This window comes from Capricornis sumatraensis, chromosome 14 (assembly GCF_032405125.1).
Source record: "Capricornis sumatraensis isolate serow.1 chromosome 14, serow.2, whole genome shotgun sequence".
Classification (NCBI taxonomy): domain Eukaryota; kingdom Metazoa; phylum Chordata; class Mammalia; order Artiodactyla; family Bovidae; genus Capricornis; species Capricornis sumatraensis.
Window position 1 is genome coordinate 50,515,282 of NC_091082.1, and position 25,488 is coordinate 50,540,769.

Sequence of the window (25,488 nt, forward strand, 5' to 3'; positions counted from 1 at the left end):
AGGGACTTACCAGGATTCCCTGGCGGTCCAATGGCTGAGATTCCTCACTTCCACTGCAGGGGGTGCGGATTTAATCCCTGGTGTGGGAACTAAGAACCCACATGCCAGGCGGCCATGAATTTAAAAAAAAAAAAAAAACACGGAAATAAGGGACTTCCCTGGTGGTCCATCCAGTGGAGTTCAATCCAGGGGACAGGAGCTAAGATCCCACATGCCTTGTGGCAAAAAGAGAAAACAGAAGCACTATTTTTACCAACTGAGCTATCAGGGAAGCCCTGTAATAAATTCAGTGAAGACTTTAAAAAAAAAAGAAGAAGTGAAAAATAGCGAAACCTAACAGTTAGATCTGCACTGCTTCCAAACTTTCTTCAGTTATTTTCCTCCTTCCCAGCTTCACTCTTTAAGTTTCACTCATTTTTGGATGATGTGAGGAACAAACTTCTCTACTGAACTGAATAATAGTGTCAAGTACTGGAAGAATATTTCCTCAACTTATGCTATTCATGCTACAAAGGGTACAGACACCATGCACATTCAAGTTCAATCTGCATTATTAGCATCCACATCCCCCCACTTCCGTAAGCAGTCAACAAGGAATTAAACCCTGATTTGCAGGTTTCCCTGGTGTAAATACTCCCACTATTGCCAGATTTCAAGCTAACCAGTATGAAGAAGCTGAACTCAGCATTTGTTACAAACTAGACTATGATGCATTGGAGAAGGAAATGGCAACCCACTCCAGTGTTCTTGCCTGGAGAATCCCAGGGACGGGGGAGCCTGGTGGGCTGCCATCTATGGGGAACTAAAGACAGAGTCAGACACAACTGAAGCGACTTAGCAGCAGCAGCAGACTTGTTTGACTCATTGGAAAAGACCCTGATGCTGGGAAAGATTGAAGGCAGAAGGGGACGACAGAGGATGAGTTGGTAGGATGGTGTCACCGACTCGATGGACATGAGTTTGAGCAAGCTCCGGCAGTTGGTGATGGTCAGGGAAGCCTGGCGTGCTGCAGTCCACGGTGTCACAAAGAGTCAGACACAACTGAGCGACTGAACTGAACTGAGACCTGTTTGAGAGTTGGGCCATAAAGAAGGCTGAGCACCGAAAAATTGATGCTTTTGAACTGTGGTGCTGGAGAATACTCTTGAGAGTCCCTTGGACTGCAAGGAGATCAAACCAGTCAATCCTAAAGGAAATCAATCCTCAATATTCATTGAAGGATGGATGCTGAAGCGGAAGCTCCAATACTTTGGCCACCTGATGAGAAGAACTGACTCATTGGAAAAGACCCTGATGCTGGGAAAGATCGAAGGCAGTAGAAGAAGGGGACAACGAAGGATGAAATGGTTGGATGGCATCACCAACTCAATGAACATGAGTTTGAGCAGGCTCTGGGAGATGGTGAAGGACAGGAAAGCCTGGCATGCTGCAGTGCAGTCCATGAGGTCACGAAGAGTTAGACATGACTGAGTGACTAAAAAACAACAGGCTTGTTTGCCCCACAAGCAGCAGACCTGACACTGAATTTTGCAGCAGAGAGTTTGCTGATGAGGTCATCACGAAAGGAGAACAAATCACAGATCCAACTCTGAGGGCCAGAGGCTTGAGATAGTAATGGGATAAAGAAGCGTGGGGGAGGGGGGGTGTCCTCAGTCATCCAGTGGTTAAAACAGTTAAGACTCCGTCTTGCAAATGCAGGGGGGGTGCAGGTTCGATCCCTGGCAGGGGAACTAAAGGCCCACGTGCCACAGGGCAAGGTCAAATTAAAACAAAAGCAGCAAAGTGGTCTTAGGCACGAGGAAAGACGATTGGAGACAGAGGAAAGGTGAGGCAATCTGTGTCCTGCACCAGCCCAGCTTTAGGCTCAGTGGTCTGAACTGGGCAGGACCCAACTCCAAAGTTCTGGAAAACAATGTAAAACCTCCATTACTATAGTGACCCATGCATCAGAAGCATTATCTGTAGGGCTGATTTCAAAGTCTAGTGATACATTACCTTGCCTATGTGAAGCCCAGAGGGTATGCACCTAGAGAATGGACGAAAAAAAGCAAGTCAGCAGGCTTAATCAGTAAAGAAGCTGCAAGCAGCAAGGTTTCTGACACGCTGTTCTCTTATCTGCTGTTCTGTAGGACACACGCCGAGCTTCTGTTAACCCTTTGGACGTGATTTCACACAGGGAAGAGATGCTGCACACCCACCAGTAAGACACAGTAGCTGGAGATAACCAAGAACAGATGATAGAAAGATGTGCAACACAGTAGCATAATTAAGAAGTGATGACTTTTGAGTTTTTACTGCCTTTGTTTTTTTTTGTTTTGTTTTGTGTTTTCGTTATAAGACAAAAATTTAATGAAAATTGATATGTAATAATCCAAAGGGCTAAATAGTTACATGGGACTGTGTTAGAAATTTACAAGTAAATGTTACATGTTATCATCATCTGATTCATCTTCTTCCTTCAAAGATTCCTTGGCATATTTCTCTGCCTCTTCCCTTATATCTTTAGGAACTATTTCATGTCTTCCATTAGTTATTTCACCAACCCAGCTGAGCTCTAGTTCAAAACCTTTATCCTTAACTTCATCGTGTACTATGTAAATTATTTTTGCAACTTCTTTAACAACATCACAGCAGGTCATTTCTTTCATCTGAAGCTTTTCAATTTCTGTCTTTGCAGCCTGCCTGGCTTTGCCAATGGCACAGCCCCGATAACCATATGAAACACCCGATGGGTCAACAATCATGTAGAGTTGTGCACCATCATTCACACTGTAAGACCCTAACATGAAACTGCAGCCGAAAGGTCTAACAGCACTGTAGAGCGTATACGCGTGTACATACATGGCCACTCTGTCTGCAGGATGTTTTAGTGGAATGTTATATCCAAAGTTAGATCTAAAGTTGGAAGCCTCTTCTCTTGCAATGTCTGCTAAAGAACGAGCATCTGCCAACAAACCTGCTACTGCCATTCCAACATGTCGATCAACATTAAAAAGTTGTTTGTTGGAACCTTCTTCATAAAGTTTAGACAGGACTAATTTTTCTACCCCAAAGATGACGCCGTCTTTACATCTGATTCCAATAGCTACTATTTTCCACAGCCTTCATAGCATATTCAACTTGAAAAACTCTTCCATCCGGAGAGAATGTAGAAGCTGACAGATCATACCCGGTGCCGATTGAGGTCATGGTGCCAAAATCACTAGGACGCTTATGGCCTGCCTTTGTTTTTAATACCATTTTTAAGTGTGAATTTATGTAACTTAATTTTTTTTAATGTCTTTATAAAAATCTGTTTGTTGGACTTCCCCGGTGATCCAGTGGTAAGGAATCTGCCTGCCAATGCAGACATGGCTTCAAGACCTGATCTGGGAAGAGTCCACACACCATGGGGCACCTAAGCCCGTGCACAACTACTGAGCCCATGGGCCACAACTACTGAAGCCTGCGTGCCCTGGAGCCCGTCCACAGCAAGAGAAGCCAACTGCAACCATAAGAAAGCCCATGTGCAGCAACAGAGACCCAGCTCAGCCAAAAATAGATTTTTAAAAAATCTGCTTATTTGTTTTATCTTTTGACCTAACCACATGGCCTGTAGGATCTTAGTTCCCCAACCAGGGATCAACCCCCCACCCCCTGCACACACCTCAGAGTCTTAACCACTAGACCTTTAGGAAAGTCACATTGTAACTTAATTCTTAGTAATGACTGTGTATGTCTCTAGTTTTCTCTTCTCTTGAAAATTAGGCATTCACCTCTCGCTGTAGCAACTGGCTCTAGCATACTTCTGGCCTAGCACGCAGTATGCACTTATTAATCCCAAGTGGAAAGAATGTGCTATGTTGAAATCAGTTTGTAAAGACCTGAATGCCCAGCCTGCTTAACTGAGGTCCAGTGAGAGCCCAGGGCCCAGCTCGTGGTGGAGGCTCACTGAATATTTGTTGAGGAACTGACTCACAGCAGCATCTCAGTGAGTCCTGAAAAAGCAGAGGCTCCTTAATAATAGGCCAGCTCCCCAGGTCATGAACAATGCAGGAGCCCCCAATTTTTTTTGAAAAGAAATTTGACTCAGACATACAGGTATCCCCTGCCTTTGAAAGTTTGCAGTAAGCCTCTTCGTTTTTAAAAATATTTATTTATTTATGTATCTATTAATATTTGACTGCACTGGAGCTTAATTGCAGCATGCAAGACCTTTAGTTGCAGCAGGCACACTCTCAGTTTCAGCATGGGGGATCTGATTCCTGATCAGGGATCAAATCCCAGCCCCCTGCATTGAGAGCATGGAGTCTTAGTGACCAGACCACCAAGGAAGTCCCTCAGCCACTTTGATACTACATTTGATCTTAGCCAAAAGGCCGAGAAGCGATCCTCAGCCACTTTTGTTGTTGTTGTTGTTGTTGTTTACAAAGTTCTCCATTACTGTGATTATGGCTTTTTTTCTGGTAAAAGTAAAAATTCTCTTTCAGTTTGCAAAAACAGGTGCTAAGGTATGTGTTCAGTTGCTCAGTCGCGTCCGACTCTGTGACCCTGTAGACTGTAGGCTCCTCTGTCCGTGAAGTTTTACAGGCAAGAATACTGTAGTGGGTTGCCATTTCTTCCTCCACTGCATCTTCCCAACCCGGGGATCAAACCTGCGTCTCTTGGCAGGCAGATTCCTTACGACTGTGCCACCAAGTGGCAGAACTTGAAATTTCAGGACGGGGCGGGGGGGGGGGGGGGGGGGGCGGTGCCTAAAGCCTTACTGCAGCCATCAGGGGGAAGTAGTATTTTCAGACCCTCCCACACACTTCCTTTGCAGTGGAGTGCTGTGTTTACTTCTAACTCGCTCAGAGCCCCTAGAGGCCTCATCACATCCCAGTCCTTTCCTCTTTTCCAGCACCTTCCCACTACAGGTTGAAATCAACTGACTTTCTTGACAAATATAAAACTACCAAGAAGAAGGGTGCAGAGTTTGTTTATTTGTGCTTAATTGGAAGAATATACAAGCAGCCTCCCTCTTACTACCTCTATGGAGGAGTCAGGGACAGAGGAGAGAGAGACTGTAGATGAAGAATCATAAAGGGTTTCCTTTTGACTCCTCAGCCCACAGCTGTCCCTCATCTCAGCTGAATCCTAAGCAGGGGAGGGGTGCTGAGGAGGCAGAAGTTCAACATACAAAGTCATTAGGGGTTGATTAGGGCTTCCCAGGAGGCTTTAGTGTAAAGAACTTGCCTGCCAATGCAGGAGACATGGGTTCAATCCTTGGGGCAGGAAGAGCCCATGGAGAAGGAAATGGCAACCCACTGCAGTATTCTTGCCTGGGAAATCCCATGGACAAAGAGCCTGGTGGGCAACAGTCCATAGGGTTGCAAAGAGTCTGACATGACTGAAGCACACACAGATTCTGGGGAGGGCTGAATCTGCAGGTGCATGAGTATGTTATACACAGATTTTCAAGGGCAGGGTTGGGGTGGTGAGAACCCCACCCAGCTCCTGTTTAAGGGTCAGCTGTGTGGTAGGAACTGTCTTTACTGGATGAAAAGCTACCATGTAAACTGGCCATTGTGTGCTCAGTCGCTCAGTTGTGTCCAGCTCTGCGACCCCATGAACTGTAGCCCTCCAGGCTCCTCTGTCTATGGGACCTTTCAGGCAAGAATACTGGAGTGGGTTGCCATTTCCTTCTCCAAACTGGCCACTATGTGGCAGCATTGCGTTACACCAGGAAACAAGGCCCTACTGTTGATCACCAGGGATTAACACTCAATGAGCACTGACTTTCGCAGAAGGCAATGGCACCCCACTCCAGTACTCTTGCCTGGAAACTCCCATGGATGGAGGAGCCTGGTGGGCTGCTGTCCATGGGGTCGCTAAGAGTTCGACACGACTGAGTGCCTTCACTTTCACTTTCCACTTTCATGCATTGGAGGAGGAAATGGCAACCCACTCCAGTGTTCTTGCCTGGAAAATCCCAGGGACGGAGGAGCCTGGTGGGCTGCCGTCTGTGGGGTCGCACAGAGTCGGACACGACTGACGTGACTTAGCAGCAGCAGAGCACTGACTTGCTCGTGAATGTGCTCCAGGTGCCCTGCCCTCTGAGGTAGGTACTATTACCCCCATTTTATATTTGAAGAGGGTCCCACAGGTGAAAGAACTTTGCCTAAGGCTAAAACTGGCAGGAAGTGGTAGAGCCCAGATTTGAAGCAGCCTGGCTTCTGAGTCCACGGACTTATCCTCTGCTTTGGTCCCACTGCCCTCACCATAAACAGGCAAGCACAGTGCAGGCTTCCTGAGCCCTTTCCAGGTGCATTAAATAGGGGACCATAAATGTTGAATCGTTTATTTTTTCCTAAACTTGCACTGTAAAATGTCAATTCAAAACTCCATCTGCATCAGCTGTTAGATATATTCTAGGCGCTCCTGGCCTTTTGGCTAAGATCACGTGTAGTGTAGGGCTTCCCAGGTGGCACAGTGCTAAAGATACCACCCGCCAGTGCAGCACACAGATACAGTTTCGATCCTGGGTCGGGAAGATCCCCTGGAGGAGGAAATGGCAACCCACTCCAGTGTTTTGCCTGGACAAAATATTCCATGCAGAGAGGAGCCTCTCGGGCTACAGTCTGTGAGGTCAGAGAGTCAGACACAACTGAGTGACTGAGCACAAGGACTCATGGGGTCAGGAGTTTCAGATTCTCTCACCACCAAACAAACGGTTACAGCAGTGTGTAACTATACCCACTGAGCACACTGAGCGGTAGGATAATCTGGTGATTATGTGTGTGGATTCTGGCTCAGACTTTGGTTCTGCAGGAGGTCTGTGACCTTGGAGCAGTTACTTCACATCCTCAAGCTTTGTCTGTAAACTGGGAATAATGATAGTACCTCTTTCAGAGGCTGTTGTATTAAACAAGTAAACTTAAAACAGTGCCTGGCACACCCTCTGTTAGCTATTATTATATTCTTATGTGTGCCATTGATTACTATATGAGACCCTCAGGAAAATCCCCAAATAAGGCCAGAGTTCCCAACCTTCCCATGTCACAAATTGTCCTTTTCAAAGGAAGCATATGTGGCAGATTATATTTGAAAAAAAGGGGAAATCTCCTGACCCACATGGTCCTCTAGAACTTTCCACTCCACCATCAAGAGGTAAAGCCCAATACTCCTTCCCTTGAACTTACGACTCGCTTGTAACTGATATAATAGGGCTGAAATAATGCTCTGCCACGTCCATTGTTGCTGTGTAGTCGCTCAGTCATGTCTGACTCTTTTCAACCCCATAGACTGCAGCACGCCAGGCTTTCTTGTCCTTCACCATTCTCCCAGAACTTGCTCAAACTCATGTCCATCTCATCCTCCATCGTCCCCTTCTCCTCTTGCCTTCAATCTTCCCCAGCATCAGGGTCTTTTCCAATGAGTCGGTTATTCTCATCAGGTGACCAAAGTATTGGAGCTTCAGCTTCAGCATCAGTTCCTCCAATGAATATTCAGGACTGATTTCCTTTAGGATTGACTAGTTTGATCTCCTTGCAGTCCAAGGGACTCTCAAGAGTCTTCTCCAACACCACAGTTCTTCAGTGCTCAGCTTTCTTTATAGTCCAACTCTCACATCCATACGTGACTACTGGGAAAACCATAGCTTTGACTAGATGGACCTTTGTCAGCAAAGCAGTGTCTCTGCTTTTTAATATGCTTTCTAGGTTTGTCATAGCTTTTCTTCCAAGGAGCAAACGTCTTTTAATTTCATGGCTGCAGTCAGCATCTGCAGTGATTTTTGAGCCCAAGAAAATAAAGTCTGTCACTGTTTCCATTGTTTCCCCATCTATCTGCCAATATGGCGAAGACGAAGTCTCTCAGTCGTGCCCGACTCTTTGCGACCCCATGGACTGTAGCCCACCAGACTCCTCCATCCATGGAATTTTCTAGGCAAGAGTACTGGAGTGGGTTGCCATTTCCTTCTCCAGGGGATCCTCCCAACCCGGGGATTGAACCCGGGTCTCCCGCATTGCAGGCAGATGCTTTACTGTCCCTGGGGCAGGAAGAGGTTTTTCCGGAGGGCCCGAAATAGACTTTCCCAGAGCAGTAGCTGGCATTGCAAATCTCTGGTCTGTTCTCTTTTGTTCCTCTTTATATCTCTTTCTATATTTATTTTCTATTTCTGTGTCCCTGCTAGGCGTTAAAGGCAAGGTGGTGTTTGTTTTGTTAGCTGCAACACTGAGGCACCAAGTAAGATGTTTGCCTCAGCAAGGCCAGCTGAGGCCACATGGTGAGGCCGCCATGTACCTGTCCAGCTGATAGCCTGGGCTGGGTCCCAGCCAACATTGGCCACCTGATGAATGAAGAAGACAGACACCTCCACATGGTCCCAGCCATGGAACCACCCCCAGCTTTCAAGTCTTCCTAGCTGAGGCCCCCAGATATTGTGGAACAGAGATAAGCCGTCACCCCGGTAGCCTTCCAAATTTCTGACCCTCAGAATTAGGATAAAAAAATGGTAGTTATGTTACACCACGGAGTTTGGGGTGGTTTGTTACACACTGGGCAGAAACTGGCACAGGGTATCCATTACTAGACAATGTGTCTGTGCTAAGATACATACTAAGCGTGGCATATACATCCTGACGGTCTCTCTAGCCCTCCTGAAAAGAGGGCTTCCATCTGCCTCGAAGGTGACAGCTGCAAATCCCTGGACTAAAGCCGCTGCTGAGAGACCATGTCTGCTCCCTTGTTGGATCCATGTCTTTTTTTCCTTCAATTGGAGTGTAATTGTTTTACAATATTGTGTTACGTTTCTGCTGTACAACATCAATCAGGCCTACGTGTATATATATCCCGACCTGCATGTGCCTCCCTCCCCCCCATGTCTTTCTAATTAACTCCTTTTGGTCCCAAATAAAGCAGAAAGTTGTGGCTGACATCATAATAGACCTACAGTTGGTTTTTTTTTTTTTGCCAAGGGAGGCCCTTTGCCAGAACGGCCACCGGATTGTCCCTGCAGCAGTTGTGCTGGACAGGACCCACCTGGCTGGGAGCAGAACCCATCTGGGTCCACCTCCATCCACTTTTAGAATTGTTCAACTACCTCACCTTCACCAGGAGGTAGGTAATAGAGAGTAAATCACAAATAGGAATCACTATGTGGCAAACACTAATCCTCAAAAGCGCTCTGTGACACAGGTGCTGTTATCTTCTTACAGACGAGGCAGCACACAGGCACCGAGATTAAGGATCAGAGTGACCATGAATTAGTGGTGAACCTAAGGTATGGGTCCAGGCTCTAACCATTGGGCTGGGCTGCCTTTACTAGAGCTAACGTAGGGAGTTTTTTTATCAAAGTATTTTTCTAATAAGTCATGGTATGTAAAATTCCTAAGGCATGAGATCATATATAGTAAAAAACAAAACACACCCAGGCAAAGGACTCAAATTATTTTAACAATTAAAATATCTTGCCCTTCTTGTGCCATAATGGGAAACTGGGAGCTTGTTAGAAATGCAGAATATGTACACAGGTATACCTGTGGCTGATTCATGTTGATGTATGGCAAAAACCATCACAATATTGTGAAGTAATTATTCTCTAAAAAATAACTTAAAAAGAAATGCAGAATATGGGTTCCCCACCCCAGACCTGCTGACTCAGAGCCTACTTCCTCCCACCCTCAACCACTGCCAAGCTCCACCCCCTGGCAGGGTGGTGGTTGTTAGTGGTGTTTTCAGTGAAGATCTGCTTAACTTACACACCTGAGCACACAGAGGAGCCCTGCCAAGAACTGTCTCAGGGTTGGTTTGTAAAGTGAATTTACCAGTAAGTGCTAGAAGTAACATTTGGTTTCTCCAGAAATACCACTGCGTCCAGGACAGGCACACCCTCAAGTGGTAATTATTACCATTACCAATAATTACCAATAATAATAATTACCATTTATGTAGGTGCTTATTATGTGCCAAGTATTGTTCAGTTTTTACCAGGTGTATCTTCAAAATAGCCTTAAGGAGGCCAGAATTCTCCAGGCCAGAATACTGGAGTGGGTAGCCGTTCCCTTCTCCAGGGGATCTTCCCAACCCAGGGATCGAACCCAAGTCTCCCAAGCTGCAGGTGGATTCTTTACCAGCTGGGCCACAGGGCAAGCATCTTAGGGAGGCAGGTATGATTATTATCCCCATTTTACAAATGAGAAAACTGAGGCCAGAGATCTTAAATAATTTGTCTTGTCATACAGCTAGTAGGTCATAAGCTAGTTCGCTCACTTCTTGACTATTTCCTCACCCTTCCCTCTAGAGTTAATCATTACCTAAATCTGGTGTTTCTGGTATTGGCTTTTTGTTTTTATTTTTATTTTTTAAAGAAAATAAAGAAGAAAATATTTAACAAGACTAAATAAAGGAAATAAACTAATTCAAATGTAATGAAATCGGGTGCACATCTTTCTGCCAGTGAGGCTGTGGCTCAGTGTGCATGAGGTAAGACTACTTAAAGAGTCTGGAAAAAAAGCATAAATACGATTTTTTTTTTCTTTTATTAAGTAAAAGGAAAGGGAGTTCAGGTGTGTGATACAAAGGTTCCAGTTTGATCAAATTCTACAAAACCCTTCCCCACCTTGATGAGAGCCGCTGCCTCCCTCACCCACAGGGGACCTGCAGGGAACGCTGCCTCGGGGAGCTGCCTCGCACACACTCCACTCCTGCTCCGTCCCAAGAGGCGAGGGCAGAGGGCGTGCTGGTTCTCTCAGAACTACCTGACACTCAGAGACTCGGGCCAACTCTCCAAAGGAGTCTCTTACGACACACGAGATTTTAAAAGATCTGAGCAGAAAGTAGGGCAGAGGGCCATGCAAGCAGTGCTGTGTGGCAGATGGAATGTCCCGGTCTGTGGAGTTGTGGCTTGGAACAGAAGCCCATCAGGCGTTGTACGACGACGAGGACACGCTGCCCCCGTGGCCCGTCCAGTTGGTGTGGATGAACTGGCCCGGCTTGGCCAAGAGTTCGTAGGTGTGCGCCCCAAAGTAGTCGCGCTGAGCCTGGAGAACAAGGGACAGGCTGGTTAGGACAGAGGCAGGCACGGGACTCCGGGCACCACCCAGGTGGATGTTCACCACCCACCCTAAAGCTTACCTGGATGAGGTTGGCCGGCAGCATCTCGTGTCTGTACCCATCGTAGAAAGAGAGAGCAGTGGTGAAGCAGGGCATGGGAATGCCTGCCTGGACACCAGTACTGATGGCCCGCCGCCAGGAGTCCTGAGCCAGAAAAGCAAAGCCAGAAACTAGTGACTAGCTCTCGGAAAAGACAACAGACTTTCAGGCATGCGTGAAAAAGCAGATGCCCTTCAGAGCAAAACCCACTGAGACGGCACTCCCGTACCGCCCAACTCTGGACTACACACCTGGCAGTTTTCCACAGCTGACTTAAAGAAGTCATCCAGCAATAGATTCTGAAGTCCTGGGTTTCGATCAAATGCGTCTTTTATCTTTCCCAGGAATACACTGAAATAACCAAGAGAGAGAAAGTCGATGAATCTCAAGTAGCAGGCTGACGGTCTGGCAGAAAGGAGGGGAAGTAACAGAAACCCCAGCGAGCTACGAAGGCACCTATCCTCCTGACCCCACCCCCAAAACTTGCTGTACGGACCAGGAACACCGAAGCCCAGGTTGCGAGAGGTCTGGGCAGAGGGCACAACAGTGCACACAGAAGCACTTTAGATGGGGCAATGTGGACCCTCGAGTAACTGACACACAGGAAGGTAGGGTGACACCTAAAGCTGCCTGGCTGCCAGCGAGAGGACTCCGTGTACAGCTCCAGGAAAGCCCTTCTGAGAGCACCTGAGCCCCTGGTTCCCTCACCAGCACTCACCTCCTGATGATGCAACCGCCCCTCCACATCAGGGCGATGCCGCCATAGTTGAGGGTCCAGCCAAATTCAGTGGCTGCCTGTCTTAACAGCATGAAGCCCTGAGCGTAAGAGATGATCTTGGAAGCATAGAGGGCCTGAAGATGGACACCAAGACTCATCAGAACTGCAGCCAGCACATGGATGCCCTATCCTCCTTGCCCCCTCCCCATTCCCCCCAGCAGCACAGATCCTACTGCCTCAATCCCACCCCCAGCAGTGTAAGGCCTACAGTTTAACACAGGCTGCAGATCCGATCAAAGGGCAAGGCTGGACTGCCCCCCTTCATGTGGCCTCAGGATGCTCTCCGGCAGCATACCCCCCCCCCAACGGGGCCTGCACCCCACCTTTCGAATGTCCTCCAGGAATGATTTCTTATCTCCTTCAAACGGGATATTTTGAGGTCCCTTCAGCTTTTTGCTGGCTTGGATCCTCTCGTCCTTCAGAGATGATAAGCATCTCGCGAAGACGGCTTCTCCTGCGTGGGGGCAGGGGGTAAATACTGTGTCACCAATGCGCACACACAGAACCCGAGGAGGAGCGCTAGAGCCGGAGTGGGTGAGGGGAGAAGTGGAGCACGACCTCAGGTTTACAAAGAGCTGACAGCTTCAACATTAGGCCACCAGAGTTAAAACAAACTTTCAAAAGAAGCTCGAATCAGTTAATCTGAAAATGAAAAGTCCAAATGAGTCTTCCATATAAACGTGGGTATTCAACCACAAAGACCACCATGAAATTCAAAGGGGGTGCTTTAAGGGGAAAAATGAAGCAGCAAAATCACTATTATTAAGAATGGACTCGGTGTTCGTCCAACAGTAAGATTTCTGTTTCAGCTGGGAGGACTTTAATTTTTAAATGCTCATCAATAACTCAATTTATTTTCTTTCAAGCACTAATACCCACAACTTTGAAACAACCAGTACATTCAGAAGTAACACAGACTTCAACCTTCATAAAATTACATTTTCTAATTCTTACAGTTTAATTTTCAGTGTATCCATGATCATTGTTGCAGTTTAACAGTTTTATTTCATTTGAGTAAAAAAAATTTCAATATAGTATTTTATCTTTTTGATGAGGCAGGTGGCATAGAGGATCTTAGTTCCCTGACTGGGGATCGAACCCACGTGCCTACAGTGGAAGTGCAAAGTATTAACCACTGGACCTCCAGGGAAGTCCCTCAGTATAGTATTTTAATATCAAGACCATTTGGTATCTTAAAAATCATCACTTATAAATATTCACCCAACTGACAATTTGCAAAATTAGAATAATTGACCATTTTTCCCAACAGACAACATGAAGTAAAACCTTTAGGAACTAACAGGGGACTCGGTTTTGAGGAAAGGATTCTGGCCATAGACTTGAGAGCAGGTGTCTCCTTGGCCCTGTCCGCCTCTCTGGACTCCTGCACACACATGATGACTTAGCAGTCCTGGGTAGAGGCTTCGAAAGACAAAAGGCACAAAGAAGGCAAGCGTGGTTTAACCGCAGGGTTGCTTAAAGATTAGACAGAAGACTCGCTTCCCCATTAGTTCAGCAAGCAAGAATGGCACCTGGCCAGGGAGGAAGCCTGCCTGCCATCCACTAGGAAGGGACAAAGTCTCTGAAACATCCGAGTAGGACTCTCTTGAGGGCTCTAATACTCATATATTTGAGTCAATGATGAATGAACCGCTCCCAGTTACTGGTCCTGTGGCCCGCCCCTGGATGGTATTCAGATTAGCTAACTAGCAGTCCACTTCCTTCTCTGTAAAGCTGGACTAACTGCTTCCCTCCTCACCAGGCCTGCAACCACCCTGTTCAATGTGAACAGTGAAGTGTAATTAACCATGAAACCAAAGTGGGAGGAGATTAGGAGGGAAAGGCATTCCATGTCTGGAAGAGCCAACAGTCCTGGGGAACCACTCTGCCAGGAGCAATGAACAGCCTGTCAGTAAACAGGCCAGAGTCTGCCTTCATTCTTCTTTTCAATCTTGCCAGATGTATCTATTTTATTCCTTTTTGGGTTTTTTGCCACATAGAAAGGCATGTAGGATCTTAGTTCCCCAACCAGGGATTGAACCTGTGCCCCCTGCAGTGAGGTCCCTATTTTATTCTTAAAGAACCATCATGCAGTTCTGTTTATCCTCTTAGTATTTTTATCTCTGCTGATTATTTCCTTCTCTCTACATCTTTGAGTTTGATGTTTCGCTCATTAAGATAAAAAAACAAGGGTGGGAAAAATATAAGACAACTTCAGGACAGTAGTACTCTTCTAAGAACTTAGGAAAGAAATATTAAAGGACTGGAAACACATAAGTAATATTTTATTAGATAATTGAGAAAAAAAACCTTAGCAAAATAGTAATAAATGTTGAGTACCTTAGCTTTTATTATTGTGTGAACTGTCGTATGAAAAATTCCATTACAGTTACCTTTCCTATTAAAAAGACCTTAGGTCACTGACTATAATTAAATCACTAATGTTAAAATGATCCAGGAACTTCTCCGGCAGCCCAGTAATTAGGACTCAGCGCTTTCACTGCAGGGCCCCGGCTTCTGTCCCTGGTCAGGGAACTAAGATCCACAAGCTAAGCAGTGTGGCCAAAAAAAAAAAAAAAAAAATCCTCAAAGTCAAACTGCAAAAGACAGTGATTCTGGAATTCCTCTCAAAGCTCACATGACTGGCAGAAGGATTACAAAGAAGAGATTCAAAGGCAGCTTCAGCCTCTCTCACACTGTAACCTTATGCAAATGCATAAAGAGCAGACTGCACTTGATCAAAACCAAGACAGAGGTTCAGTCAAAAGCTGAGCGTTACCGATGAGGGTGACGGGCACGCCGTACTCCAGGGCAGAGATGGCGGTCCACTTCCCGGTGCCCTTCTGCCCTGCGCTGTCCCGGATCTTTGGCAGCAGGTGTTTGCCATCAGCATCTTGGAACTTGAGAATATTGGCTGTGATTTCAATCAGGAATGAGTCCAGCTCTGTCTTATTCCATTCCTCAAAGGCCTGTGTGCAAGACATGAAAGAAAACAATGTGAGAGATACCAGGGTTATACAGGAGACACTCCCTTAATGGACTCATCCTTCTCCCCTGTCAATACTGACGGATGCTCACAACCTGCTCAACACCTGAAGCTACCCGGCTCCTCTCCAGGACACCCCAACACTTCTCCCACCAGCTAAGTTTTATGCTAAGAGTCAGCTGCGTCTGATTGCAGCCTGTTGATGCTGGTCTTCTGATCACCAGAATGCTTCCCTGAGCCGGGTGTACCCTCACCTCGCATGGGTCTCTGTACAGTCACCTTTCTCCATCAATCAGTCTGGAGAGCGGCCTCTTACATCCCTTTACTTTTCTTTACAATAATGATCATGAACTAGCTTTTTATAATCAGTCATTATTGTCTGTCTTCTCAAGATCCATGAGGGCAAGGACTTTGTTTACTAATACATCCCCAACATAGAAGAGTGCCTGGCATGTAATACAGTACTCATGTAAACCAATTAAGTATGAACACACACAAAACAGTAATGTTTCTATGAAAATTAAGTCATTGTTTTTGAAAGAATAAAGAAAAGTCAGTAAAACAAGGTAAATGGGGATGACATTTAAAAACTAGGAGGAAAAGTGGAGAATCTGGAAGGATTCTGCACTGTGTATCTTGCAAGTAAGCGTCTTTTAATCATGTTCCACTGGAAATAACTCAAAGGACGAACTCTAGATGAGAAGGTTGACTAGAATGCTGATCAGCATGGCCATACTTAAAAGGGCCCACTCATAAAATGATGGGTGAATGAACTTTTGAACATACCTGCCTGTATTTTCTTTTTTGGGGACTGCGCTGTAAGGCATGTAGGGTCTTAGTTCTCCAACCAGGGATGGAACCCTAGTCCTGTGCAGTGGAAGCTCAGGATAGGGGACTTCATTGGCAGTCCAGTAGTTAAGACTTCCACTGGTCAGGGAACTAAGATCCCATCTGTTATGCGGCCAAAAAATAAATGTTTGCCTATTTAATGATGCTGAAGTATCTGAAGAGTACTAACATCTGCAGTTTACTTTGAAGTATATATTTCAAATATATATAAAATATATTTATTTATATAAAATAAAACTAATAGAGGGATGGACAGATACTCAATAAAGCAAGTACTTAATATAGTAAAGTGTTAGTGGTCTAGTCTAGGTTGTGCGTATGTAAGTGATCACTCAAATTCTTTCAGTTGTGTTGTATGTTTGAACACTTTCATAATAAAATGTTGGGGGAAATAGTTGTTTCCGTCTCTAGCTTTTTGATTAACTGTCAGCCAGTCACACCTTGATCAGAAAAACGGGCTTCTGTTGCTCCTCCCATGAAGGACCCTGCAGCTGAGTGACACTGCCCTAAAACCCCGTCAGGGCCCTTGTGAGGGTGGTGATTGCCATCAAGAGCCCCTGGCTGAGGGACCGCCTGTCAAATTTTGTGATCCTATTACTGAGAGCAGCCCTTGGGTTAGGCTGAGTCCACCCAGGCCACCAGAATGATCAAGGGAAAAAGGAGTGAGCAAGAATTTACTGCTACCCACCTTGGGGCTTCCCAGGTGGTGCTAGTGATAAAAAAAACAAAACCACCTGCCAATGCAGGAGACGTGGTTTAGATCCCTGGGTCGGGAAGATCCCCTGGAGAAGGAAGTGGCACCCCACTCCAGGATTCTCGCCTGGAGAATCCCCATGGACAGAAGCGCCTGGCGGGCTACAGTCCATGGGGTCGCAGAGTCAGACACGACCGAGCGTGCAGCACTCCCGCCCCGCCCCTGCCCACCCTGGTCACCTCCTTGTGCCATCTCACCTTGGCCATCTCCTTGTGCCCCAGGCCCAGGACGTCCTTCATCAGGTGGTAGGCCTCACAGATGAGCTGCATGTCCCCATACTCTATGCCGTTGTGCACCATCTTCACAAAGTGTCCCGCACCCTCGTCCCCCACCTGTTAGAGCCACAAGCCAGGAGGCCTTCAGGGACCCACAGAACACACCAGAGGAGCCCATGTCTGATTCTTTGGCCAGGCTCCCTCCCCAGACAAAAAGAATGAAGAAGTGTCCATAGTATTTTCAACTGCAAGGGGAAAAGAAGCTGGCCAATTAAACCACTTGTACTTTAAACAATATAGAAATGTTGTGGAGTTGTAATGGCCACTGAGGGGTAAGGAGACCTCAGATGCAAGGTCTGGCCCTCAACCATGTAAGCCCAGAAATGTGTTCTCGCCAGGGTGCCAGAGTGGACAAGGTACCGATATATAATAAAGCCAGCAAGGTTATAAAACCACAATACCAGTCTGTGAATTTATGATGAGAAATTTAACTTAGTGTGGTGACCAGCGTTAGTCCAAGTGACACCCTCCTCTGTCCCTGTGGACAAGCCACAGGGGAAGCCAGAGTACCTGAAAACTGGCTGGAGGGCAAGGAGTCTGGACAGGGAGGGTGACGGGGCCTCAGACTGCACGTCAGGTGCTGCCATCTCCAGGACGGGGACGTGCCGGGACGTGCCTGCCCCTGGGCGGTGCTGGTGGCCCAAGCGGTGTCCCCGCAGCTGCAGAGCCGGGAGGAATGCTGTCCCAGGTCACCCTTACACGGAGGCTTTCTCCGCCCACCTTTCCACTGCTGACCTACCCCCTCCTGGTTTTGACACTTTCTTTGGCCGTGAAATCACATGGCTAGTAACACCTTGCTTCACCCCTTCCTTCCTGTAACTTCAGCACTGAACTAAGGGGGGCCTGCTGTTAGCGTCTAGACCAGTTGTTTCAATAACCTAAGGGTGAGGCTTGGCGCTATGGAAAATCAGCTAGAGTTGGCCAAGATACACAGGCAAGTACCGCTATTTTCTCCACGGTTATGTCCTAAATGCATCTAAGAAAAAATGACTGCCCCTGCACCTTCATTGTTACTGTAGCCATTTATTCAAGGAACACACTCCCTTCCCAATCCTCCACACTTGTGAGGGACTTACCCAGTCCTCTGAATCACAGCACCAGCCCCTCTCGACACAAGGGGTTCTGACTGACCTCAGTGACCACGGATTAAAGTATGAGGGCAGCTTAGTCACCAGGCCCTGTCAGGCCCAGGCATGGGGAGGGCCCCTCATTCCCTGTGTCCTTGAGTTCTTGTTTCATCCCTACCTTTTATCTCATGTAAAACAAAACATCATAAAAATGGCAGGTAGAATAAAATTCCAGGGGATTAGGAGCTAAAGCGATCTTGGAGGTCACCCAGCCCAACCCCTGTATTTGACAAATGAGAACACTGAAGCCCATGGATGACAGGGACTGAAGCCCAGGGGCCCCTGTGACTGAAGCCCAGGGCCACAGGGACTGAAGCCCAGGGGCCACAGAGACTGAAGCCCACAGAAGGAAGGGACTGAAGCCCAGGGGCCACAGGGACTGAAGCCCACGGAAGGCAGGGACTGAAGCCCAGGGCCCCCAGGGGCCACAGGGACCACCTAATGTCACAGTTCTGGTTAGTGGGGAGCCAGCATGACAACTCAGGTGTCCCCAGCCCAGCGCTTTGTTCATTGATGGGATGGACTGAGGCTGTAACAACAGACAGAATGTATTTTATTCATAACACTAAATATAGGAAGGGGAAGTATTAGCCTTGGCCTCTGTCCCATTCAGTGACGGCAAAAAGCTGCAGCTTTTCTGTGCTAAGCTAGCACAGAGTACCCATCCCAGGAGCAAACTCCACATTTGATTCTGACATTCTTTTTTTTGGCTGTGCAGCTTGTGGGATCTTAGCTCCCTAACCAGGGACTGAACCCAGCCATGGCAGTGAGATCGTGAAGTCCTAACCACTAGACCGCCAGGAAATTCCCTTGGCATTCTTTCTTTAGCCATGAAGTAATATGACTAAAAAATCTTAGTTCACCTTGTCTTTCCTGATCCTTTTTTAAGGAATCCATATTTTAGAGGAATTGAGAAGGGCTGCTTTTAATATCAACCTCTACAAGGAATGTACAATAGCCACATTTTAGACACCAGCTATGCTAGTGACTTAAAAGACTGAGGCACTAATGTGACAAAGCAAACCACCGGGCCTGCAGTGATCCTCTGCACCCTCTGCCCGTGGTGCCAACCACTCGAGTGGGGCCCAGAACCTACCCAGTCACAGCAGGGTTCTCCTGTCCCCACTTTGGCGGCGATGCCTTGAAAGATGGCCTTGATGTGGGGCCTGTGGGAGGGAAGCGTGTGGTTCAGCTGCCAAGAACAGAAGGGCTGAGGGCTCCCTTAAGTTCTCAAGGACAGCCCCTCCCACCCAATTTTTCCTTTCTAATGGAAGGTGGGAGTGCCCTCGAAAAAGTCATGAAAAAGCTAAGCCCTCAAGGTAAGCCAGTCAGAGGCTGCGGACTATCTGATTTGAGATAGGAGACAAAAAGCCTGGGCGGAAGGGTCAGCAAGGCCCGAGGAGAAACTGCTGTGCGATCCCCACCGTTCCCACAGAGCCTTCTATTGTCTGGAATGATGTTATCACGGACAGACAGAACCCGGAAGCGCTTCCAAGAGCTGTACTCCTTATCGTTCGGAGAAAAAGCAGCTGCTCTGCGTTCCCTGCACGCCTCCTGTACCTCCCGACACCTACTCCTTCTGTTCTCACTGCTAACCAATACAGGCTACTGCACAAAAGGGATCTGGTGAAGACACGAAATCTGACAGGGCTGCACAGGACGAGGGGCCGGGGCAGCTCCACTTTAACCCTTTAGAGCTTCCCTGAGCTTGACTCACTTTTTCAGGTAAAAGGACCATTTCTGCTCCTGATGGGCCAGTCAGGAAAACGTATTCATGGGAACTGGAGCACTCATGAATGTCTGTATAGCACTTTCGTGGGTACTGTCTGCAATTCTAACAGCCCTCACTGGGCAGTACCCAAGGTAAATCTTTTTAAGCTTTTGAGAAGTAGGAAGGCCTCTGCCTCTCGATTTTAACACAGTGAAGAGAATCATTAGGGAAAGACTGAAGGCAGGAGGAGAAGGGGGGACAGAGGATGAGATGGTTGAATGGCATCACCGACTCGATGGACATGAGTGAATAAGCTCCAGGAGGTGGTGATGGACAGGAAGCCTGGTGTGCTGCAGTCCATGTGGTCGCAAAGAGTGGGACATGACTGAGCAAATGAACTAACTAACTAATCATTAGGGGAGTAATTAAAAGAATAATCTTCCCCAATAAACCCCTCATCTCTGGGGACTGGATTTGATCACTCCTTTTTAAATAAATTCTTTTTTTTAAACTTTTTTTGTCCAAGCCTCAAAGCATGTGGGATCTTAGCTCCCCAATCAGGGACTAAACCCATGCACCCTACAATAGAAGCTCAGAGTCTTAACCGTAAGACTCCCCGGAAAGTCCCCCGATCACACCTTACTTTATTGCCTAATATAAGTCTACAACATATGGAAACCAAATTCATTCAAAAAAGCACATTACCTGTCCATGTCTCCCTCACAGGGATCCTTCCTTTTCTATTTCTTTCTCTTCTGCTCCATCTATTGTCCTCTGTCTGGTTTTCTCTTTTCTGCAGCCTCAGCAGTGGTGTTTCCCTCAGTCTAAGTTACACATAACTAATTACTTGCATCTTTTCATTTTAATCCTCTACCCGGCTTATCACCCCAATCCCTGTGTCTCATACAGCCAACCTGTTTCATCATCACAAGAGCACCTCCCTTCCAGCCAACTACCCGTCCTCTTACACACAGCACAGTGAGCAACGTAAAACTCGTTTCTTCCTTAGTTAAGAAAAAACTCCACCTGGTTTCCAGGGAACGAAAGAGGCCCCATCTGACTGCCATTACTCCCAGTGATTAACTATACCATATCTGAGCTGAAGAGGCAAATCTTACTCCTAAGCCCAGACAGTGCATTATCTGAGCTGCCTTCTTAAAGCCTCTGAACCCTTGAAGCCTACTTAGAACTTCCATTATCGGTACTGGAGGGAATAACAGAGAAAAAAAGGAAGAGAGAAACAGGCACACACATTTTATCAAAGCAACAAATCATAAAAGACTATGTCCAGCATCTCCCATTCCCATCACTCAGACTGCACAGAGGAGACTGGGTGGCAGGGCTGGCCTCCACCCACACATCTCCAGGTCCAGCTCCCTGTGTCCACGCAGGTGGTGCCCACGGTACTCACCAGGCCTCCTTGTTCCCTCCTGGCATAAGCGACGGGCCATAGCGGGCCCCGTCCTCTCCACCACTAACTCCGCTCCCCACGAACAAGATGCCCTTATCCTTGAGGTCTCGGCACCGTCTCTACAGGAAAGAAAGAGAAGTTCATCATGTTTCCTAAAATCAGTTTCTCCCACCATATGAAACAGGTATGGACATCCCACATTTGAGTTCAGTGACCCAAGAATCCAAGAATAACCTGGCCATTCAAGATATTTAATTCTCTCAGTTTGGGAACTTAAAAAATAACAATCCATGGACGTTTAAGATAGCTAGCCAAAGGGAGGGCTTCCCTCGTAGCTCAGTTGGTAAAGAATCTGCCGGCAATGCAGGAGACCCAGGTTCGATCCCTGGGTCAGGAAGATCCCCTGGAGAAGGAACTGGCAACCAACTCCAGTATTCTTGCCTAGAGAATCCCCATGAACAGAGGAGCCTGATAGGCTACAGTCCATGGAGTTGCAAGAGTAGGACACAACTTAGCAACTAAACCAAACCAACCCAAAGGGAAATAATAAAGCCAAACATACATTCTCACCTTACAGACCTTGTACAATAAGACTCAATGAAGAGGTGGTTTAGTACAAGCATGACTTACGGCCATTCGACACTTAGGTTGTACCGGGACTTTCCCAGCACATGAACCCATTAGAGCAGCGGTCCTCACCCACACGGCCCAGTGATGTATCACGGATTGGTGAAGAGAAAGGGACATGGGCATAAACGCCCAGCCTGCTGAGTCTAAGCAGCAGTCATCCTTCTGAGTTACATGTGTGACCAGTGAGAACCTCATCCATCAGGTATGTCTTGACGGCCAGTCCCCAAAGAATCAGAACCACAGAAGCAGGTCATCTCTTCCGTTACATGTGCAGTGCTGCTACTTCTTTCTAAAATGTTCCCAGAACCTGGAAGAATGTGGACTGAGGACCACTCACCATGGTATCCCTGTATTCAGAATTTCCTCCATCAATGATGATATCACCAATGTCTAGCAAAGGTACCTGTTAACCAGACACCAGCATTAAGGCAAAGAAATGAAAGACAAAAATAAATATACCTTGACCAGTTAAAACAAACAAGAATTTATCCCAAATAAACCCAGCCTGAAAGTGTGTGTCTGTGTGTGTATAAAGTTTAATCTTCAACAATCCTCTTTGAGGCTAGAGTTGAAAGTCAAAGTGTCAATCACTCAGTCACGTCTGAGTCTTTTGCAAACCCTTGGACTGTAGCCCACCAGGCTCCTCTGTACATGGAATTCTCCAGGCAAGAATACTGGAGAAGTTTGCCATTTCCTTTTCTAGAGGATCTTCCCAACCTAGAGATAGAACCCAGGTCTTGCACACTGCTGGCAGATTCTTTGCCGTCTGGCTACCAAGCCAGGGAAACCCTATTTAAAAGCTTAGGGCTAGCAAGCAAACCCAGTCAGAACTCTCCACAACTGAAATAATTTTTTTAACTAAGATTTTTACAACAAACAAATCCTACTTGGAAAATTTTTTATTTCCAATGGGTCCCACGTGTCTGATTTATATTCCTAGATTGGATTAGTTTTAAAAGATCTATAAAATCTCTGCCTGGAACAGAAAGCGGGTCCAGTACATATCTAATGGTTTGGTATATGAATAAATGATTTGATCACCACCATTTGAAGATGGCAGGAAAAGACCAGGCGTTGAATGAGAATATCTTCCCATGGCTCACCAACTAAGCTGGCTTTATTGTTCAGTCTCCTCCCACAAGGGAGAGTCATTATTCAACCTCCCCCGACAAGGCTCCAGTTTACATTACTTAATATTGTCCTGTGCTGAAGAGTGGACTTCCATGGTGGCTCAGATGGTAAAGAATCTGCCTCCAATGCAGAAGACCCAGGTTCAATCCCTAGGTCAGGAAGATCCCCTGGAGAAGAGAATAGCTACCCACTTCAAATTCTTGCCTGGAGAATTCCATGGACAGAGGAGCCTGGTGGGTTACAGTCCAGGGGTTTCCTAAGAGTCAGACTCTCTCACATGCACACGCTGAAGAGTACTCTGCAATTTTCCAGTTCATTCTGTCTGAACTAATCCTGGGTAGCCTGACATCTTACTACACAAAAAATCTGGTGTGTCATTTATCACAACGTTCTTCTTCTCTAGGTCATTTTTCTTTTTTAACAGAGGCATAGCGGAGTCTCAACCACTGGACCTCTAGGGAAGTCCCAGAACTGGAAGTTTTTTTTTAACATCAAAGATAGAGTTCACTGAGATTACTGATATTTCTATTCTGGTTGATAATAAATTCTTACTGACATGTCTCTTGCCTCAGAATTTTATATACGAAGAATTATTGCCACCCAAGAATATACTGTTACTTAATTAGCGCCAATCAAGTTAACCACTACTGAGTCATTAAAGCAGCAGTTTTGTCAGAAGTGAGCTGACTGCACCTAGAAACTGAAAAGGGACAGAAGTTCTTAACCAAAAAGCAGCGAAACAGCTAAAGGAAGTCCTGCCAGATGAGCGGCAGCTAGGAGACAGCCGGCCTCACCAGTTTCTCAATGAAATCATCGACGGCCTGACCGGCCTTCACAAGCAGGATGATCCGCCGTGGCTTCTTCAGCTTGGACACCATTTCCTCCAAGGAGTGAGCACCAAGCACCTTGGTGCCCTTCGCCTCATTAGCCAAGAAGTCATCAACTTTGGAGACTGTCCTATTAAAAGCACAGACCTAGAAGGACAAGGGGCCTGATTAGGAGACCTAGGACACAGAAGACCTTCTGACTGAGGATCAAGGGACAATGGGTTTCTATACAGCCCAAGGTTTTGGGAAGGGAGGACCCTGATTCTAACTTTTCTCCAACCAAGTGCTGATGGATCACCGTAAAGTTAATTATAATAGGATAAAAAAGCAAAGGACTGGATATAAGCAAAGGTCAACTGCCCGTAACATATTGGGCCAGAGCCTGTCGCTATTTGGTTAGGACTTAAATCTGGGAACTGGCTAGTTCCAGACTGTTACCTTTTGTCACTGATAATCCTTGTATCTAAGCCAGTTTAGTACTCACACCCGAACTTTTCTCCAGATCCTATTAGGCAATAAATTTAGAGATCTACACTTTCGGAGGAATTTCTCCTCCTCCGGAGATGGGCAGGTTTACTCAAGGCCACCTTACAGAATGGGCAGATCCACTCAGCAGGACTCCTTCCTGAGAGGACTGTAGGGTGGGCCCTCCACCCTCCCACCCTCACATGTAAAGTGGGGCTTCTCTCTCTTGCAAAAATGTTAAGCAGCAACAGAGCACATAGAGAACTACATTCCAAGTTACAAGGGATCTTTCAAATCAGAACAGTCCCCAGCACTCAGGCTAAGGCACCGAGGACCCCTAAGGGAAAAGTGTGCCCCTCCCCACTTACCACAAAGCCATGGTCATTCATGTTTAAAATTAAGTTCTGGCCCATGACAGCCAGTCCAATCAGGGCAATGTCAGCTCTGAAAGAGGGGAAGAGGAACAAAGAAAACTTGTCAGTTGCACTTAATTCATCACAACTCAAAAGAGTTTTCTAGCTTTTGATACAATTAACAACTCGTCTTAAATTTCCTCTAGCCCACGCCTTCCTTTTGCACTTTAGACCCCGGGGTTGCAGCCTTCAGACCACCCCCCATCAACCACTTCGCGGGTCCCCAAGTTCTCCTGGACCAACGACACATGCACAAGGAAGGGGTTCACGGCAGAGTCCTTTCTGCGCTACGGTCGAGCTGGTGATGACGCGTCCGAGGCCTTCCGTCTCCGCAGGCGGGCCGTCCAGGGGCCCGAGCTGCCCTCGGCCACGCCTGTCCCCTCCTCTCTCTCCTTTCCTAGGAACGGGATCCGCCCGCGTCACCGCGAGGCGCAGAGGGGCTGGGTCCCAGGAAAGGCGAAGCCGCGGGGCTGGCATGGGGTCCGGCGCTTCTCTGGAGGTCCCGGGCTCCGGGCGCCACGAGGCCGGGCTCTGGAGACCCCCGGGGCGAGGCGACGTCAGGGGCGGCTCCGGTGTCCGCGCCGGCCTCCAGAAAGTTCCCTGGCCACCCGCGGGGTCACTCACTGGGCCATGGCGGCGACGGCGGCGGCGGGAAAGCAGACTGGAGCAAGCAGACCCGAAGTGCAGGGAGCGCACGGCGAGGACGACCCGGGATGAGTCCCGATCCGGCTCGCCCCCGGAGGCTCTGGCCGCGGCTTTCCAGCGCTGGCCAATCGGAAGGATGGGGCGGAGTCTTGATGGCACTTCACTGGTCCGGCCCGGCGCCTGTTAGACCACCTGAGGAAAGTAGGCCCGCCCACTCCTAGGGCTGGTTCAGGAGAGCGCCGAGCACATCGATGACATCGCCGGCTCGCCCGCGGGGGCGTGGCGCGGGTCCCAGGCAAAGGACGCTTAGGGCCTGAGTTCTGCTCTGAGCCTCTCTCCGGAAGAGTGGTGGCTCACGTCGGGCCACCCTTTCC

General features: G+C 47.4%; 1 protein-coding gene and 1 pseudogene across 3 annotated transcripts; both read right to left on the reverse strand.

Annotated features, from left to right (window-relative positions):
- Window positions 1–2,423: 2,423 nt before the first annotated feature.
- LOC138090507 (proteasome subunit alpha type-3 pseudogene) lies at window positions 2,424–3,212 on the reverse strand (annotated as a pseudogene).
- Window positions 3,213–10,510: 7,298 nt separating this feature from the next.
- Window positions 10,511–25,228, reverse strand: PGD (phosphogluconate dehydrogenase). Of its 3 annotated transcripts, XM_068986132.1 has the most exons (13): window positions 25,094–25,228; window positions 24,425–24,500; window positions 23,559–23,738; window positions 21,971–22,036; window positions 21,004–21,122; window positions 18,978–19,047; window positions 16,677–16,811; window positions 14,670–14,859; window positions 12,214–12,344; window positions 11,831–11,964; window positions 11,364–11,463; window positions 11,095–11,217; window positions 10,511–11,000 (listed from the first exon to the last, which is right to left on the reverse strand). In XM_068986132.1, exons 1-13 carry the CDS (start codon window positions 25,099–25,101, stop codon window positions 10,881–10,883), a joined length of 1,452 nt encoding a protein of 483 aa, XP_068842233.1. In that variant the 5' UTR covers window positions 25,102–25,228; the 3' UTR covers window positions 10,511–10,880. The 3 variants fall into 3 exon arrangements, with proteins under 3 accessions (XP_068842233.1, XP_068842234.1, XP_068842235.1); XM_068986133.1 differs by lacking the exon at window positions 21,971–22,036; XM_068986134.1 differs by lacking the exon at window positions 16,677–16,811.
- Window positions 25,229–25,488: the final 260 nt, after the last annotated feature.

Coding starts and splice junctions, on each gene's coding strand:
- PGD (XM_068986132.1), bottom strand. Junction 14,860..16,676: donor GGCACAAGGAGATGGCCAAG/GTGAGATGGCAC, acceptor TCTTGCACACAG/GCCTTTGAGGAATGGAATAA. Junction 11,965..12,213: donor TCCTGGAGGACATTCGAAAG/GTGGGGTGCAGG, acceptor GTCCATCTTCAG/GCCCTCTATGCTTCCAAGAT.